The sequence below is a fragment of the Symphalangus syndactylus genome, chromosome 5, assembly GCF_028878055.3.
Source record: "Symphalangus syndactylus isolate Jambi chromosome 5, NHGRI_mSymSyn1-v2.1_pri, whole genome shotgun sequence".
NCBI classification, from domain to species: Eukaryota; Metazoa; Chordata; class Mammalia; order Primates; family Hylobatidae; genus Symphalangus; species Symphalangus syndactylus.
In genome coordinates this window covers 31874436-31889618 of record NC_072427.2, presented here as the reverse complement: position 1 = coordinate 31889618, position 15183 = coordinate 31874436, and the positions used below count along the sequence as shown (strand labels likewise).

Sequence of the window (15183 nt, the reverse complement as noted above, 5' to 3'; positions counted from 1 at the left end):
GCTCTCTCAGTCTACACCCATCATTTCCCCAAGTGTTTCTGCAAAGGCCACCTACCTAAGTATCTCAGTTGTCAAAGTTATCTTCTATTAACACTGCTAGGCAGGTAGTCAGTTGGGCAGGAGTTGAGGTCAACCCAGAGAAATCTGGAACAAGAGAGTTCTTCTTGGATCTGCTTCACCCAGAGTACAGCTTTGTTCTTCATTCTGACTGAGCCCTAGCCCTGGTCACACACTGAGCACTGACTGATATTCCTTACCCACAAATGCTCTTGGTAATCGATGGGTTTTAATTAACTAAATGAAGCATCTTTTAACTCTAGACATCCCAGCTCATGGAGCTGAGAATGGGGACAAACAGTGTGCTTCTTTAGGATTGCAGAAGGTTCCAGACCAGGTAGTGGTTGTCAGGCCTCCTGTACAGGGGGCAAATTCTGAATTCTGGGCAAATAACTTAATTGAATATTCATAGATAAGGCACAGCAAGAAATTATGGAAACCCATTTGTGAATTACTCAAATCCAAATGCAAAGCAGAGTCACATTGGCACACACAGTCGCTGTTCCTGTCCCCCTGCAGGGCATCCGTTGCCCGCAGCCCACCGGCCTGCAAGGATTCCCATAGGTGCACACCCACACCCCTCCCAGCATGCGTCCTAGGCAGTTCATAATGCATCTCCCCTTCCCCGTTTCAGAGGAACGCATTGTGGTGATCAGCAGCTCGGAAGACTCAGATGCTGAAAACTCGGTGAGTGGCCCAGAAGTTCAGCCCAGGACTCCTGCCTCCCCCCATTTCAGGTCCCAGTGGGCACAGCCACAGCAGGTGACTCTCCGACTTGCCTTGCGCCTGGGGAATTTTCCAGTGAGGCATTGAGTCCCAAGCTGTGCTGAGGACAGTCTCTAAATGCCAGCTGCATGCCTGGACCACCCCAGCTCTCCCACTACACCAGGGCAGGAGCCTTCAGTAGCCATCTGTACTCTTCTGAAATGCTGATAGCATGTGTCCAGAGCCCTGTCTCTTTTCTGGAATGTCCAAGGCCTTTGTCTGGAGCTTCCTTATGCATTTTCTGTACTCTAAGTCCTCAGTGAGGAGGGCTGGACAAGAATCTATTCCTTGGTTTATCGCAGCCAGTGGGGGCCAGTGAAGGGGTGTGAGGCCACGGGGCAGCTATATAGGGGCCAAACAAGTGAGGTTTGACTCCATCCATGTAGAAAGAACTATAAATCCATTCCACAGTGAAACAGGTGGCCTCATGGGTAGTGACCCTTCTGTCCCTAGAGGTTTATTACTAGAGGCTGGGCTATCACCTGTCCAGGGGAAAAGGGGATCTGAATAGAGTGAAAGGTTGGACTGGGTGGCCCCTGAGGTCTCTTCCAGCCCTCAGTCTGAGGTTCTGTATTGGAAAGTGCATGGAGCCCATGGAGACCGCCGAGCCACCGTCCTCGCCAGCCCACTCCTCGCCAGCCCACTCCTCGCCAGCCCAGTCTCTGCTGAGAGCACAAGGAGCCTCCAGCCTGCCCCGTGGCACATACCACTCCCCAGCTTGGCCTCCCCACCAGCCCGCTGAGCAGGCTGCCATCCCCGATGCTGAGCCTCACAGCCAGCCTCCTGATCACCAGGAGCGCCCTGCCGTCCACCGTGGGATCCGCTACCTGTTGTACAGAGCACAGAGAGCCATCCGCCTTCGCCATGCCCTCCGCTTGTACCCTCAATTGCATCGGGCCCCTATTCGGACTTGGTCTCCCCACGTGGTCCAAGCCAGCACTCCTGCCACCACAGGGCCCCTCAACCATCCTGCCAATGCCCAGGAACATCCTGCCCAGCTGCAAAGGGGCATCAGCCCACCCCGCCGGATACGAGGGGCTGTGCGATCCCGCAGCCGCTCCCTCCGGGGCTCCTCCCATTTATCCCAGTGGCTCCACCACTTTTTTGCCCTCCCCCTCTCCTCCATGGCTTCCCAGCTTGACATCTCTTCCATGGTGGGGGCAGGGGAAGGCAGAGCCCAGACTCTTGGAGCAGGTGTTCCCCCTGGGGATTCTCTCAGAGGCTCCATGGAGGCCTCTCAAGTGCCTCTGGAAGCCTCTCCAATTACATTCCCACCACCCTGTCCCGCAGAAAGGCCCCCCATCAGCCCAGTCCCAGGCCCCCATCAAGCAGGACTCTGAGAGTGCTACCCTTCTCTTGTAATCTTGCAGCCAACACCCCTGCCCAGCCCCTGAGCTGCCTCCTCCAGCCCATGCTCTTACAGGCCCTGCACAGAGTAGGCACTCATTAATTCTTGGTTAAGGAATGAATCAATGAATGAATGGCTATGCATGACCTCTGGGCAGGGAGACCTGGGTCTTCTCTGGCTGAGAGGGGAAGGCTAAGGCATGGCTGAGATTCAAGCCACCATTCCAGGCCTCTTTGCCCAAGAAAGAAACTTGTGTCACCCTTGCACCCTCCTGTGTTCTGAGTCCCTGGCCAATAGCACAGCCTTCCATGCCCCAACCCCCACCCCAAGCCTCTCCACCAGGCCTCTGCCAGGATCTAAGCCCATGAGCACAGGGACTGGCTATCCCAAGACCTGGCAGATGTGGCTGCTCAATAAACACTTGTTGAACCATCACCCTTGCGAACCCTTATTCCACGACCATCACGTTCTCCGATGGATCCAGCTCCTCCCTGCAGGCTGTTCTCTCTTCCCTACGCTGGAACTCGGTTCTCCTCTGGGGATACCATGTCCCCTCTTCCTCCCACACTCATGGGCATCAGAGGTGGGAGGTAGGGTCAAGGCCCCCTGCTTCCTGGACTGTTCCAGCCCCCTCCTGGCCGTCTGGTAAGATCCTCTGTCCCTCTCAGGGTGGGCCCCATGCTCCCCACCTCATCTCAGACACCCACCTGCCCACCCTCACTGAGGGCAGACGTGAGCATTCACCTCTCAGATTTCTTCTCCCTGCTCAGGTCCTGCCTTCCTCCTGCCCGCCACTCCTTAACCTCTCGGGTCGTCACCCCATTCCCCCAGACAGCTGCCTGCCCCGTGGCCGTGCCCTGCACCTCACCATCACCAAGCACTGTCGGTCCCTCAGCCAGTCCTCTCAGACTCTGACCGCAGCCTCCTGTTCCTTGAGCTCTCAGTCCTACCTTCGCCTCCCTCCAGCCCCTCGCACTCCCCATTTCATCCCATCTTTCATCAGAATTGCAGCTCCCTGCCCAGCAGAAAATCCTGGAAGGACTCAGGAGCTTGTCGCCTCTGTGCTGCCACCTGGAGACCGAGATCTGCAGGAGAAAGGCCTGGGAAAACAATGAGTAGTTGCCTGTGACTGCTAAGGGCTCCTTGGTGCTCCGCCCAGCATGTCCTTTCGCTCTGCAGGGCAGCCCCCGCCTGCCTTTCCTCACTGGGCCCTTGTCCCATCCTCACCCTCAGCTGATGGCGGCACCTTCTGCTCCAGGGAGAAGAAAGGAGCTCTCCAGTGGCATAGGGACAGTTGACATCTTGCTCTCTATTTACAGATCCGCATCGTGCCCCTTCCCTGTCCTCGTTAGGGTGGAAGGGATGTCCGCCTGCCTCCAGGACTCACCCTGTGCCCTGGCCCCAGACCTTGACCCCCTGGGAGCCTCACTCCTCCTCCTCCTCTCTCTTGCATCTTCTAATGTGTCCACTGCCTTCTGAACTAAACACCCTGAATGAGGTCTTTCTCATCTCAGAAAACTCCACCCACTTCTCTCTCCAGCTGTCAGCTCCCCTTCCTCTGCTCTCCTTGTCTACACTTCAGCTCCCTCCTTGCTCCTTCTTCACCCCACCTCCGGCGCTTCCCCGCCGGTACCAGGGTGGCCTCCGTGCCTCTAGGTGCAGTGTCGCGTTTAGTCCTTATTCTTGGCCGGCGCCGGGCCCGGTCTTTCCTGGAAAGATCGCCTGCTCGGATGCAGCTCTGGGCACTCCTCCCTCTCCTCTGCAGGCTCTGTTTTGTCTTGGGTGTGGTGCTCCTGCAGCTTTGCTGCTGGGCCCTTTCCTCTTTTCAGTCTGTGTATTCTCTCAGGTGCTCTCAGCCACGCCCCTGACTTCAGTTACTGCCCAGGGGTAGCTGATACCCAACACTTGCACCTGCCTGCCAGACCAGCATGGCCAGTGACCTTCCAACAGCTCCGCATGGATGCCCATAGGTACCTCAAACTCAGCACCTCCTCCTCCTGTCTCACTGGCTCGCCCCACTCTCTGCCTGGTTGCACAAGCCAAGACCCCAGGGCACCCCCCTTTTGATTATTCATCACATGCAACCAGTTATTGAGTCTTGTCTTTCTAGGGTGTAAATTCCTCTGAAATCTGGGCACTTCTTTCCATCCCATAATCTTGGTAAAATTAAAGATACCACTGACCCTGGGTAGAGGCAGAAGCCTGGGAAGGAAAGGTGGAGAATGGGTTTGGAATGCCAACAGTCTCCCCAGATGTCATGGAGAATCAAGTAGAGACCCCAGCAATATTGGGGGTGGGGCGGGGAGTATGTAATGCTCAGCTATCAGCAAGGAGTCATTAGGGGCTATCCAGTGAATTAAGGGAGAGGGTAAAAGCACATTTCGGGTGATGATGAATTAAATACCTAGGAGCTCACATTAGAGAGCAGGCCTGGAGATGTGGGGAGAGAGCCAGAGGACCACTGCTTTTGTGTATATAGCTTTAAGACACAGGTTTTAAAAATTGTTACAGGAGTTCCAAACTTTAGAAAATATATATTTTAAAACCCCAACAAATTAGGTCCCCCCTATGCATTTCTCACCCAACTTCTGGGCCCTTTCCAGCTCCTGGTGCCCCTAGAGTATGTCCAGCACCCCCACTGCAAATTCCTACTCCCCAGCTTGGAGGGGGTGGGGTGATATTCCCAAGGTGATCCCGGCTCCCACCTAACCCATCCTCCCCAGCTCTGCAGCTTGTATCCAGCCTTGCAGTGAGGAAAGTTGCAGAATACTGGTCTGCTACAATATTATACTTTCCAAGCGTATCAGGGCATTTAGGGACCCCTCCCTTGAGCTTCAGCTGTGTCCTAGGGATTCAGTGAGAGACTGCTTGTGCAAGGAGGAGCGAGAGGCAGCAGGGCATAGTCATGGAGTGGAGCAGTGAGTCCCCCAGGCCTAGTTGTGGAGTACCTGGGGTGAGGACTTTGCTTAAAAACTGCCAGAGTGGGTCAGCAATGTGCCGGCCTTGGGGCCCCTGCTTTAGGATCCAAAGTGGAAAAGATAGGTGTTCTCACCCACTCTTATGACAGATTACTGGCTCCGGTGCCTCGGTGGCAGCAGCAACAGGAGGGGGCCAAGGCGAGGGGGCAGCCTGTGGCAGAAGTGGCAGTGGTGACGGCGGAGGAAGGGAGGCCTGTGGGGAATGGCTGATCCAGGGGAGGGGCTGTGGCACTGATGAGTGTGTGTCTGAGAAAATGAAACAGAGGTGCTGGCCAAGAGGCTGGAGCTGGGCAGAAGGGCAGCAGAGGCCACAGGCTGGCCGAGTTTATGGTCCAGTTCACTGACAACATGTGCAGTATTCCTGGGGTCTTTGAGGCTTTGCAAGAGCTGGGGTTTTGTGTCTGCAGAAAGATAGGAATGCATGTGTCTTGCCAAACTGATCCCAGCTGTAGCTGATGCTTAAGTGCTCAGAAAGTTCTTCAGGAGCTTGAGGGCACTTGATAAGTATGAATGTCAGATGCTCTGTATCTTCCAGAGGCTGGATGCTGAGTTTGGCTTGTGTTTGGCTGATGAGCAAACCTGGAATGAATCAGTGATAAGGACAATTGTTCTCAAGCTGGCTGTACATTGGGGAGTTTTCCCAACTACAGATTCCTAGGTCCCATGCCCAGAGATTCTAATTGAATCAGTCTTGGGTGCAGCCTGGGCCTCAAGAGTTTTTTCTTAAAGCTATGAATGCCTAGCCAAAGTCAAGAACCACTGAATCAGGGGATTCATTGCATGTCTGCGGTAGAGGAATGCTGCTCATTTGTTTATAGATGTGGCAGTCTTGAATGCAGGTGACATTTTCATAGCGGGGTGTAATACAGCAGAGGAGGGGAGAGGCTGGATCTTCCCTGATGCACCTCCTGGACTTTTGGAATGTGATTACAATGCCAATCCAGCCACTTCCTCTGAGCATGCTTGGGACGACTGTTCGACCTGCTGTGTTGAATTAGAATGCAGTTGACCTGCTCAGGCCGTGAGATCTATGAGGAAGGGGAGTGAGATGGATGTAGCTCATGAGCCAGATTGCAGGTGTATCCAAGTTGCACGTATATCCTGAAAAAATCCTGGCTCTCACGAGGCTCAGCCTGAACACAGTTTTGCATTCAAAGAAACAATGTCTATTAACCAAGTATAATAAAGAAATAAAGTATTTACTTGCATCTTTTGAAAGAACATTAAATAGGGAATCCAGCGCATAACCCCAGCAGCTCTTCTTCAGTCCTTCTTCCCCTTTTCTTTGGCGCCTGGCATCTCTCACTGCGTAGCAAAGCTTTCCCCCTTCATTCCCAGTCCTCACACGCAGGCTCAAGGCTCTGTTTCCCATCTTCTTTCTTCTGTCCCCCTTTTCTCTCCCAAGCAAATCTAAGCCTTTTCCAGTGACTGTCCCTCTCTATGCTCCCCTGACACCCAGTTATCCTAATTTGCGGAATAAGGCCAAGGTGTGGGGCCTGGGGGCGGAATGGGAGAGTCTCCCCTAGTGAGCAGGGAGGGGAGTATGTCCTGCACCAGGCCACTATGTCTGATGGCCCTGCTGGCAAACCTGAGTCTTTCGGAAAGTCTTGTTTAAATACGTCAGCACTCCCCAGCCGTGATGCTGGAGTTTAAGGCGGGGCAGGAGAGAATTCTGAGTTTACAGCTGGCTGGAGTTCCAGTGAGACCAGCTCCATGGGTGGCCGTAATTTATGGAACTCCCCAAGGGCAAGAGGAATTTTGGAGGAAATGAGTCAGGGCTGAAAGATCCAGCCTCTCCTCCATTAACAAGCTGGGTGGAAAGGGGGTGTCCTTTTATTAAGGGAGCCAGTAGAGGTTTCTTAGAGAAGGCAGCTCGAGTAAGTTTAGGACAAAGGACATTTCCCTGGCCCCGGGACAATGGAAGGCTCTAAAAATGAGGTTCTAGTGGCTGCCATAAATGACCCTGCTGTAACAATGGGAGAGGTCGCCTAAAGAGACAGCACTGTGGCTCTCCAGGGAGCTCTCCTCTTGGAAGAGCAGATCTGAAGGTGAGAAGACTGGTTCTAAGGCCAAGGACATTGCCCCGAGCTTTGTGGAGGCACTCAGGAACACAAAGGGGCATTTGCAGTTGCCTTTGGAGCAGGAAGAAGAACGAAAAGGAGAAAGTCCTGTGTGCCGTGTCAGTGGGTGGCAGCATGGACGCAGCCTCAGCTATTGGCACCAGGGATCTGAACCAGGGAGGACCCAGAAGGGGAGCCCAGCCCCTCCGCCAGCTTGTGGGAGAGCGCTGCTGCCCGGTGAAGCCTGGAGAGAGGAAACAACTGGATTCTCCCAAAGCGGGAGAAGGTGGAGTCTTCAGCCACCCAGCTACAAGCTAGGAAGATGCCTTGCAGAAGGCTCCTTACAGGGAGGAAACCGAGTCGGAAAGGCGAGACAGCAGTGTGGGCTCACCCGGAGCAAGACGTGTGAAATCAGCCTTTGACAGCATGGCTGAATGGGGATCTGGAGATGCGAGGCGCTGGGCAGACTCTCTGACTAGATCCTTGGATATGAAGAGGCAAAGCCAGCTCTAGATGGATTCATAGTGTGTGTGTGCTTCTGACAATAACTGGCAGAAAGCTGACAAGCCTGGAGCAGGGCTGTGAAATGCAAATCAAGTGAAATCCAGCCACTCCTAGGAAAACCCACCACATCTTAGGTTACTTGTGGGTGGTAATGCTTTTTCTCTCAGTTGAAGCTTGGTTGGAAACAGATGTTTCACTTAGGCGTTGGAAAGGTCTGGGGAAATGTGCTGTCTCCTAGGCCAGGGACATTAGCCAGAGGCCAGAATTAACTGAGGCTTTAGCACCAGGTGACACCAACTTCATTGAGAAGCCAGAGGCAGTCCATAAAGAGGAAAAACCCAAGGCCTGCCCTGGACTCTGTCCCAGCCATGCTCCCAACTGGCCCTGTGATCCTGGCCGTGTCTCTTTCTTGCTGGTCTCTGGCTAATGTCCACAGGTGGCATTCATGGGAGGTTCCAAGTTGGTCACCAAAGACTAAACATCTGGACTTGGCAGCTGAGCAGATGATAAGCAATTAACTTTGTATTACCATCAGAGGCTCCACCTCCCTCTGTAGTCCCAGTCCCTTGGGAAAATCTCAGAGCTGGAGCCCTTCCCTCATCCTCTGGCTCCCCACCCCATGGCTCCTCGAACTGTGTTCCCACCAGGACCTTGGGGCAGGAGAGAACGCCTCACCTGAAGGACTCCCAAAACTCAGGTTTGTCTAAGCCACTGGGGCAGATGCCAAGAGCCTCCACTGCTCTCTCACTGGCAAGGACCTGGGTGTCCACCTAGATATGGCCTTCAGGAGACCAAGCAGTCCTTCCCCTCGCCTTTGTGTAGGACACTGGCACCTCGGCTGACTTCGGGGACAAGAAAAGGCAGGCTCCCAACCCCTTCCAAAGAATCATCTGGGGTTCAAGATGAGGCTTCTTTCTCCCGTCCCAAGTTTTTGGTGTTCCTTCTGAGTCTGCTCAGAAAGATGAAATTAGGAGCAGACATCTCAGGTCCTGCCTGCCACAGCAGATGGCTCCTTCCCTGAGCCTCCATAAGCAACACAACACACTCATGCACACACCCACTGGCATTTTCTCTCACACTTCCATATGCTTGTGTCAACGCAGGTTCACAGCTCACACTTAACTGTGCATGTACACACAGACTTAGCACTTGGATTCATTCCCACACATGCACGTTCACAACCTGTGTGTGTCACCCTCCCTCCCCTACTCATGAGGGTGTATGCCCTGGTTCACACATGTAACCCTCACATGTGACACACCCAGTTCACACCCATTCATGCACACGTACCTTCTCTTGTGCACACATGTCCCCATTCCCAGTGGTACACCCTCCTTCATGTGCACACAGATGCCCCCAGCTATACCAGCTTGCTAGTGTTCTGCACAGGTGCTTGCCTTGGCCCTCTGAATCCCTGACGCTTGGTTTTTCTGTGTTGCAGTCCTCCCGAGAGCTGGATGACAGCAGCAGTGAGTCCAGCGACCTCCAGCTGGAAGGCCCCAGCACCCTCAGGGTCCTGGACGAGAACCTTGCTGACCCCCGAGCAGAAGACAGACCTCTGGTTTTCTTTGACCTCAAGATTGACAATGAAAGTGGGTTCTCCTGGGGCTACCCCCACCCCTTTCTAACTTAGTCTCTGAGTCCCAAAAAGAAGTGCAGGCAGAGCCATCTGCCAGGCCCGGGAGAGCTCTGAGCCCTGGCCAACAGCTACAGCCAGGCTGGGCAGAGCACTCAGGCTCACCTGGGCTCCTGGCATGTCATTTGCTGGCTTGAATAAAGACGTCCGCCTTATCCAGTGCCTGAGTGTGCGAGGGAGGCAGATGCCTCCACAAGTGCACCTCTGACCAGTTCTTCTCTTAGACAGAGAGCCTGGGGAACACACTCCTAGACAGAAACACAGTGCGTATGCTCATTGCCGTGAGCCCTGTCATCCAAGTAAGGCCTCTGGCTGTGCTACACGTTTCTGAGTAGAGGGCCAATCCCACAGGTGGCTGCACAGGGCTGCCCACAGATCCAAGGTCACAGAGGGATCAGACCCCTTATCCTGGAAGCCCCTCGACTTCCTCCACTGCTTGCCCTGGCTCTGCAAATGCCCCTCCTTGAGCCAGAGCCCCAGGCTGTACCCTGTGGCATGGACTCAACATTGGGGCTAGCCCAGCCAGACAGAACCAGCAAGTGTTTTCATGGTACAGGAAAGTCATTTGCAGACCTCAGTGGGAGGCTCTTGGCCTTGCTCTGAGTGGAGTGCTGTCTATGTCCCAGGGCTCTGACTGCGCTGGGGTCCTTGAGGGGATTGGAGGAAGGAGCGTGGGATGGAGAGCTAAGTTCAAACAGCCTGGGATCTCTAGTGCAGGTGGCTGAGGCTGACAGAAGACAGGAGGGACCTGTATCCATGGGGTTTGGCCAACTCTGGGGCTGGTAGTGGAGGAGGGGAGAGCTGGATCCCCAGCTGGTGAGCAAAGTGTTTGGAGGGCAGCCGAGCCTCCCCTTCTGACTGCTATCCCGTCAGAACCAGGGTCAGAGCTGCATCTGGGGGCTGATGTGTGGCTACTGCCAGCAGGCCCCAAGGTGAGGTTCTCTAGATGGTGGGTCAGCAGCCCTAGAGGACCCCCTGCTCCCACCCCAGAGCTCTCTGTGCCCCTGGGTCCTCACCCTGATCTTCTCTCCTGCCCAGCCCAGAAGATTAGCCAGCTGGCTGCGGTGAACCGGGAAAGCAAGTTCCGAGTGGTCATCCAGCCTGAAGCCTTCTTCAGCATCTACTCCAAGGCCGTGTCCCTGGAGGTGGGGCTGCAGCACTTCCTCAGCTTTCTGAGCTCCATGCGCCGCCCTATCTTGGCCTGCTACAAGCTGTGGGGGCCTGGCCTCCCGAACTTCTTCCGGGCCCTGGAGGACATTAACAGGCTGTGGGAATTCCAGGAGGCCATCTCGGGCTTCCTGGCTGCCCTGCCCCTCATCCGGGAGCGTGTGCCCGGGGCCAGCAGCTTCAAACTCAAGAACCTGGCCCAGACCTACCTGGCGAGAAACATGAGCGAGCGCAGCGCCATGGCTGCCGTGCTGGCCATGCGTGACCTGTGCCGCCTCCTCGAGGTCTCCCCGGGCCCCCAGCTGGCCCAGCATGTCTACCCCTTCAGTAGCCTGCAGTGCTTTGCCTCCCTGCAGCCCCTGGTGCAGGCGGCTGTGCTGCCCCGGGCCGAGGCCCGCCTCCTGGCACTACATAACGTGAGCTTCATGGAGCTGCTGAGTGCACACCGCCGTGACCGGCAGGGGGGCCTGAAGAAGTACAGCCGCTATCTGAGCCTGCAGACCACTGCGTTGCCCCCTGCCCAGCCTGCTCTCAACCTGCAGGCTCTGGGCAACTACTTCGAAGGCCTGTTGGAGGGTCCGGCGCTGGCACGGGCAGAAGGAGTCTCCACCCCTCCTGTTGGCCATGGCTTGGCAGAGAGGGCCTCCCAGCAGAGCTGAGAGGAGGGGGTGACTGGCTTGGAGTCTCTGGTGGGCAGAGAGGGATGGGGTCCCTGAGCCAGGCCCCACCCATCACAGCATTCCCAGGTCCTGGTACCCAGCCCTCAGTTGTCATTTGGTTCAGAATCAGTTCCCTTTCTCTGGGACCAAATTTCCCTTCTCTAAACATCCTACAGAGAAGGGTCCAAAGCTGAGCACCCACCACCCCAGGTGTGCACCAGACTCCTATTAGCCTCTCCTTCCAGGAGCTAGAACCAGGGAGGTCCTGAGTGAGGAAGGCATGACCTCTGGGCTCTCTAGGTGGCCCTGGTCTTTCCCCATCCATCCCACCTGCCACTACCTTGGGTGCCCTTACAGCTCTGCACTGACCCCAGCCCCTGCCCCAGGACACCTGCTGACAGCTCCCACAGAGAACAGTCTGAGGGGATGCTGGCTACAGCGCTGGCAGCCCATGGCGACTCAAAGTGCCTTCCAAACCAAACTGCCCCTCATGAGGTTAGGGTCCTCCACCCTCCACCTGCCCAGAGGTCAACTCTGTTCCCTTCTCCTTTCATCCCAGAGGGGCCTCATCAGCAAAGACAGAAACTGATGTTCCACGCATGTCCCTGCTTCCAAAGCCTGACCTTGCAAAGCTTGCTTCCTTCCTCCTGGCTGCACAGACACCTCTGCTTGGCCACAGCTTTGCTCTTCGGTCCTCAGGCCACCAGACCCCTCACAGCATGGCCCTTGGCTCTTCCTGCACTGCCCTCACCCTCAGCCATCCCAAGGAGTGCCCAGCACTACTCAGCGTGTAGTCCAGGACCTGTGGCATCAGCATCCCCTGGGAGCTTCTTAGAAATGCAGACCCGTGGGCTCTACCGCAGGCCTCTGGAATCAGAATCTTCAGGGTGGGGCCCAGCAGTCTGTGTTTTAACAGGTTCTCCCGGTGATGCTGGTGCATGCTCAAGTTTGAGAACCGCTGCTCTCATAGACTGCTCCTCCAAGGGGAAGCAGTGTGGAACAGCAGAGAAAGTCCTGTCCCTATCTCTGACTGTGCAGTGAGTGTGGCCTAGGAATAGGCCCCTTCCTAAGCTCTAGTGTCCCCATCTGCAAAATGGGCTGATTGGCCTCCATGGTCAGAGCTGCCATCTGGCTGTGCCATCCTGCATTTTTAGGAATGGAAAGCAGGCCTCTGAGGCAGTGGACAGGAAGATTTCTCATCCTTGAATTCTAGCTCCTATTCCAAACTGTTAGTCCCCAACCTTGTGGTCACATCAGAGGTCAACAGCAGAACAGAGGCAGGTCAGGGTTGTCCGCTCTGATTAGCAGAACAACGGACCCTTCCTCCTCCTCCCTCCTTCCCATCCCTTCTCATTGGCTCCCTGCTCCTGGGATGCTTCCCAAGCAGCCCCGGCCTCTAGCCTCCATGGCTGATGACCTCAGCTTTCACGTCGGTGAAATCTGTGTACCCATACTGCAGCCCCATCCCATGGGGGCCCTGAAGACCCACTGAGGAATTCCGTAGGGTCTTGTTCCCACGACCGGAGTGCTGGCTCTCACAGTGAACTTTGATGCATTTAAAATAAGATTCTGATGCCAAACTGTTAAAGCAGGCGCTGGTTCTGAAGCACCGATGGAAACAGATTGATGCAGATGGAAGGAGGAAGGGAGACTGGGCCCACTGATTTCCAGCCCCACCATGTGTGCTGTTTTCAGATGTGATTGGGGGGTGTTCTGCCCTGCCTCCACTGTCACAGCCTTTAATAAAGATGTGAATCTTGAAAGCCTGATGCTCCAATCACAGACTCTGCTCAGCACCCCCAGAAGAATCACTGAGAAGCCTTTTGCCTGGATAGGAGGGGGCTCTCCCAGGCACAGGCTTATGGCCACTTGCCCAGCACAACTGTGTTTTGTGGGGCGTCTTTTAGGACTTAGCAGAGTTAACAGCCCTTTGTTGCTCAGTGCTGTGAGCCTTAAGCATGTGAACCCCCCCATGACAAGTGGGGAGACCCAGGGTAGGCTTGCCTTTGGATCATCTCCAAATGGGAGTGCCACATGGAGGGAAAGAAGCACAGATTTCAAGAATTACTTCCTAGAGAAAGTCGGGAACTAGAGACCAGAGTCTGCAGGAACTTTGCCACTGCCCCTCACTGGCTAATCCTGTACTTCTCTCTGTGTTCCTTGAGTGACAGGTGGTAAAACCCTTAAAAAGGGAGGTGTGGGAGGCCCAGGACTTTGGTAACAGGTGATGAATGTGTTGTCTTGACCATCACAGATGGAACTTCAGTTAGTACCCAAGGGATTCCCATGGCACAAGCATTATAGGAATTAGTCCACCACTGGTGTGGGTGAGCAGCCAGGTAATGGGAATTGATCAGTGCCACCACCCTTGACCCCAACTACCATCCCAGATGCCCAGATTCCAGTCCTGGAGTTTTATTCTCTCGGCTTGATCCTTTGACCAAGAAGATCCAGTCCCAATATGTCACCTGTGCTTCATCTTTGGACCATATCTCAGGTGTTTACACGTCAACTAATGGGAGCTTACTGGGTTAGAAGTCAGGACACTGAGTTTCAATACTCACTTGGTAGTCTGTGGCCCTCTTTGGCACATTTACCTCCCTCTTTGATCCTCAGGCTGCGCCTCTGTCAAACGGGAGAATGTGGCTCCTTTTGACTTCAAGGGATCTTTGTGGGAAACAATGAGAAAATGTGTGTGAAGATAGCTTTTTGGTATATTTTAAAAGTACACAAATTTAAGACCTTACTGCTTTATAAAGTGCTTTATGAATTATAGGAAAATAAACACATTTTAGATCTTAGAAAGAAACAAACATGGGCTTGTCTTCAGGGTAGTAAAGAACAAGATCTGGGATGAACAAACAATTGTGGGGGTCCTAGGGTCTGAGGGAGCCAAGATCAAGGGGCCAACCATGGAGGGGCTGGGCAGGAGGTGGCACTGTGCTCCCAGCACACCCAGATGGGACATTTCAGTCACTGGGGCCTGGAGTAGAGAACAAGCTTTCTGTGTGGGAGCTCAGCGAAGCCCTGCTCCAGGGTCTCCTTCTGAGGCCTGAAGTCATTTAAAAATCTGCTTTGCCCCCAACCCCAACCTGGCTCTTAGCACCAGCTGCTGTCACAGAGCCTGGCCAGGCTGTTCTCCCACCCTCCACCTCCCCTTGTCCTGGCCCATGTCCACCCTTCTCCCTGCCCATGTCCACCCTTCTCCCTATCCCAGCCTCACTCTGACTGCTGGCCCCAACCCTGACCACTCTCCATGCCTCAGAGTCTCACCCTCAGCCCAGCCCTGCCAGCAGGCCCCCTCTCCTTCTCTGACCTCAGCCTTGTCTCTGCCTCACACCCCAGGTGCTTCCAGCACCTAAGCCTAGAGTAAGGGGCTCCCATCTCATCTTTCTTCACTCCTCACAATTAAGGAAACTCCATGGCTAGTGTGCATCCCACTCGGGCTGGGATGCACCAAATGTCAAGCCAAAGGGGGTAGGACACTGGGGACCCTGCCTGGGGAGAAGGGGAGCTGAGCTAGGGCTGCTCCCGGACTCCGCCAGCAGAGGGCGCTGCAGCCCCCGCAAGGTGCCTGGCAACGGGCGTGGGCCACGGTGGTGCTGGTGATGCTGGCGTTGCTGGCGGTGCTGGCGGCTTAGGCTCAGGCAGCTCAGTCCTTTCTAAAGTGCTATGCGCGCTTCCCGTGGTCTGGTAGATAACTGTAGATATGAGGCACGTGAAGAAACTTTTTTTTTTTTAAATGCTAAACCTTTTATATTTATTTTAACATCTGTTAGAAACAATACAACCAGGCCATGCGCGGTGGTTCACACCTGTAATCACAACGCTCATTTTGTGGAGGCCGAGGAGGGTGGGTCACTTGAGGTCAGGAGTTCGAGACCAGCCTGGCCAACATGGTGAAACCTGTCTGTACAAAAAATACAAAAATTTGCTGGGTGTGGTGGCCCGTGCCTGCAATCCCAGCTATTTGGGAGGCTCTGAAGCAGGAGAATTGCTTGAACCTGGG

The 15183-nt window shown here is 54.7% G+C and overlaps 1 protein-coding gene across 16 annotated transcripts in view; it reads left to right on the top strand.

The window, feature by feature from the left end:
* PML (PML nuclear body scaffold) overlaps positions 1 to 12937 on the top strand; it is a 52444-nt gene extending 39507 nt beyond the window's left edge. For 2 of the 16 annotated variants that reach the window (XM_055277811.2, XM_055277810.2), the window contains 3 exons: positions 692 to 744; positions 9154 to 9304; positions 10387 to 12937. In XM_055277811.2, coding sequence (XP_055133786.1) covers positions 692 to 744; positions 9154 to 9304; positions 10387 to 11174 — 992 coding nt within the window. In that variant the 3' untranslated portion in view covers positions 11175 to 12937. Of the gene's footprint in view, positions 1 to 691; positions 2606 to 9153; positions 9305 to 10386 lie in introns of those variants that run through there. The other 14 variants (XM_063640163.1, XM_055277813.2, XM_055277808.2 and 11 more) reach the window with 9 other exon arrangements.
* Positions 12938 to 15183: the final 2246 nt, after the last annotated feature.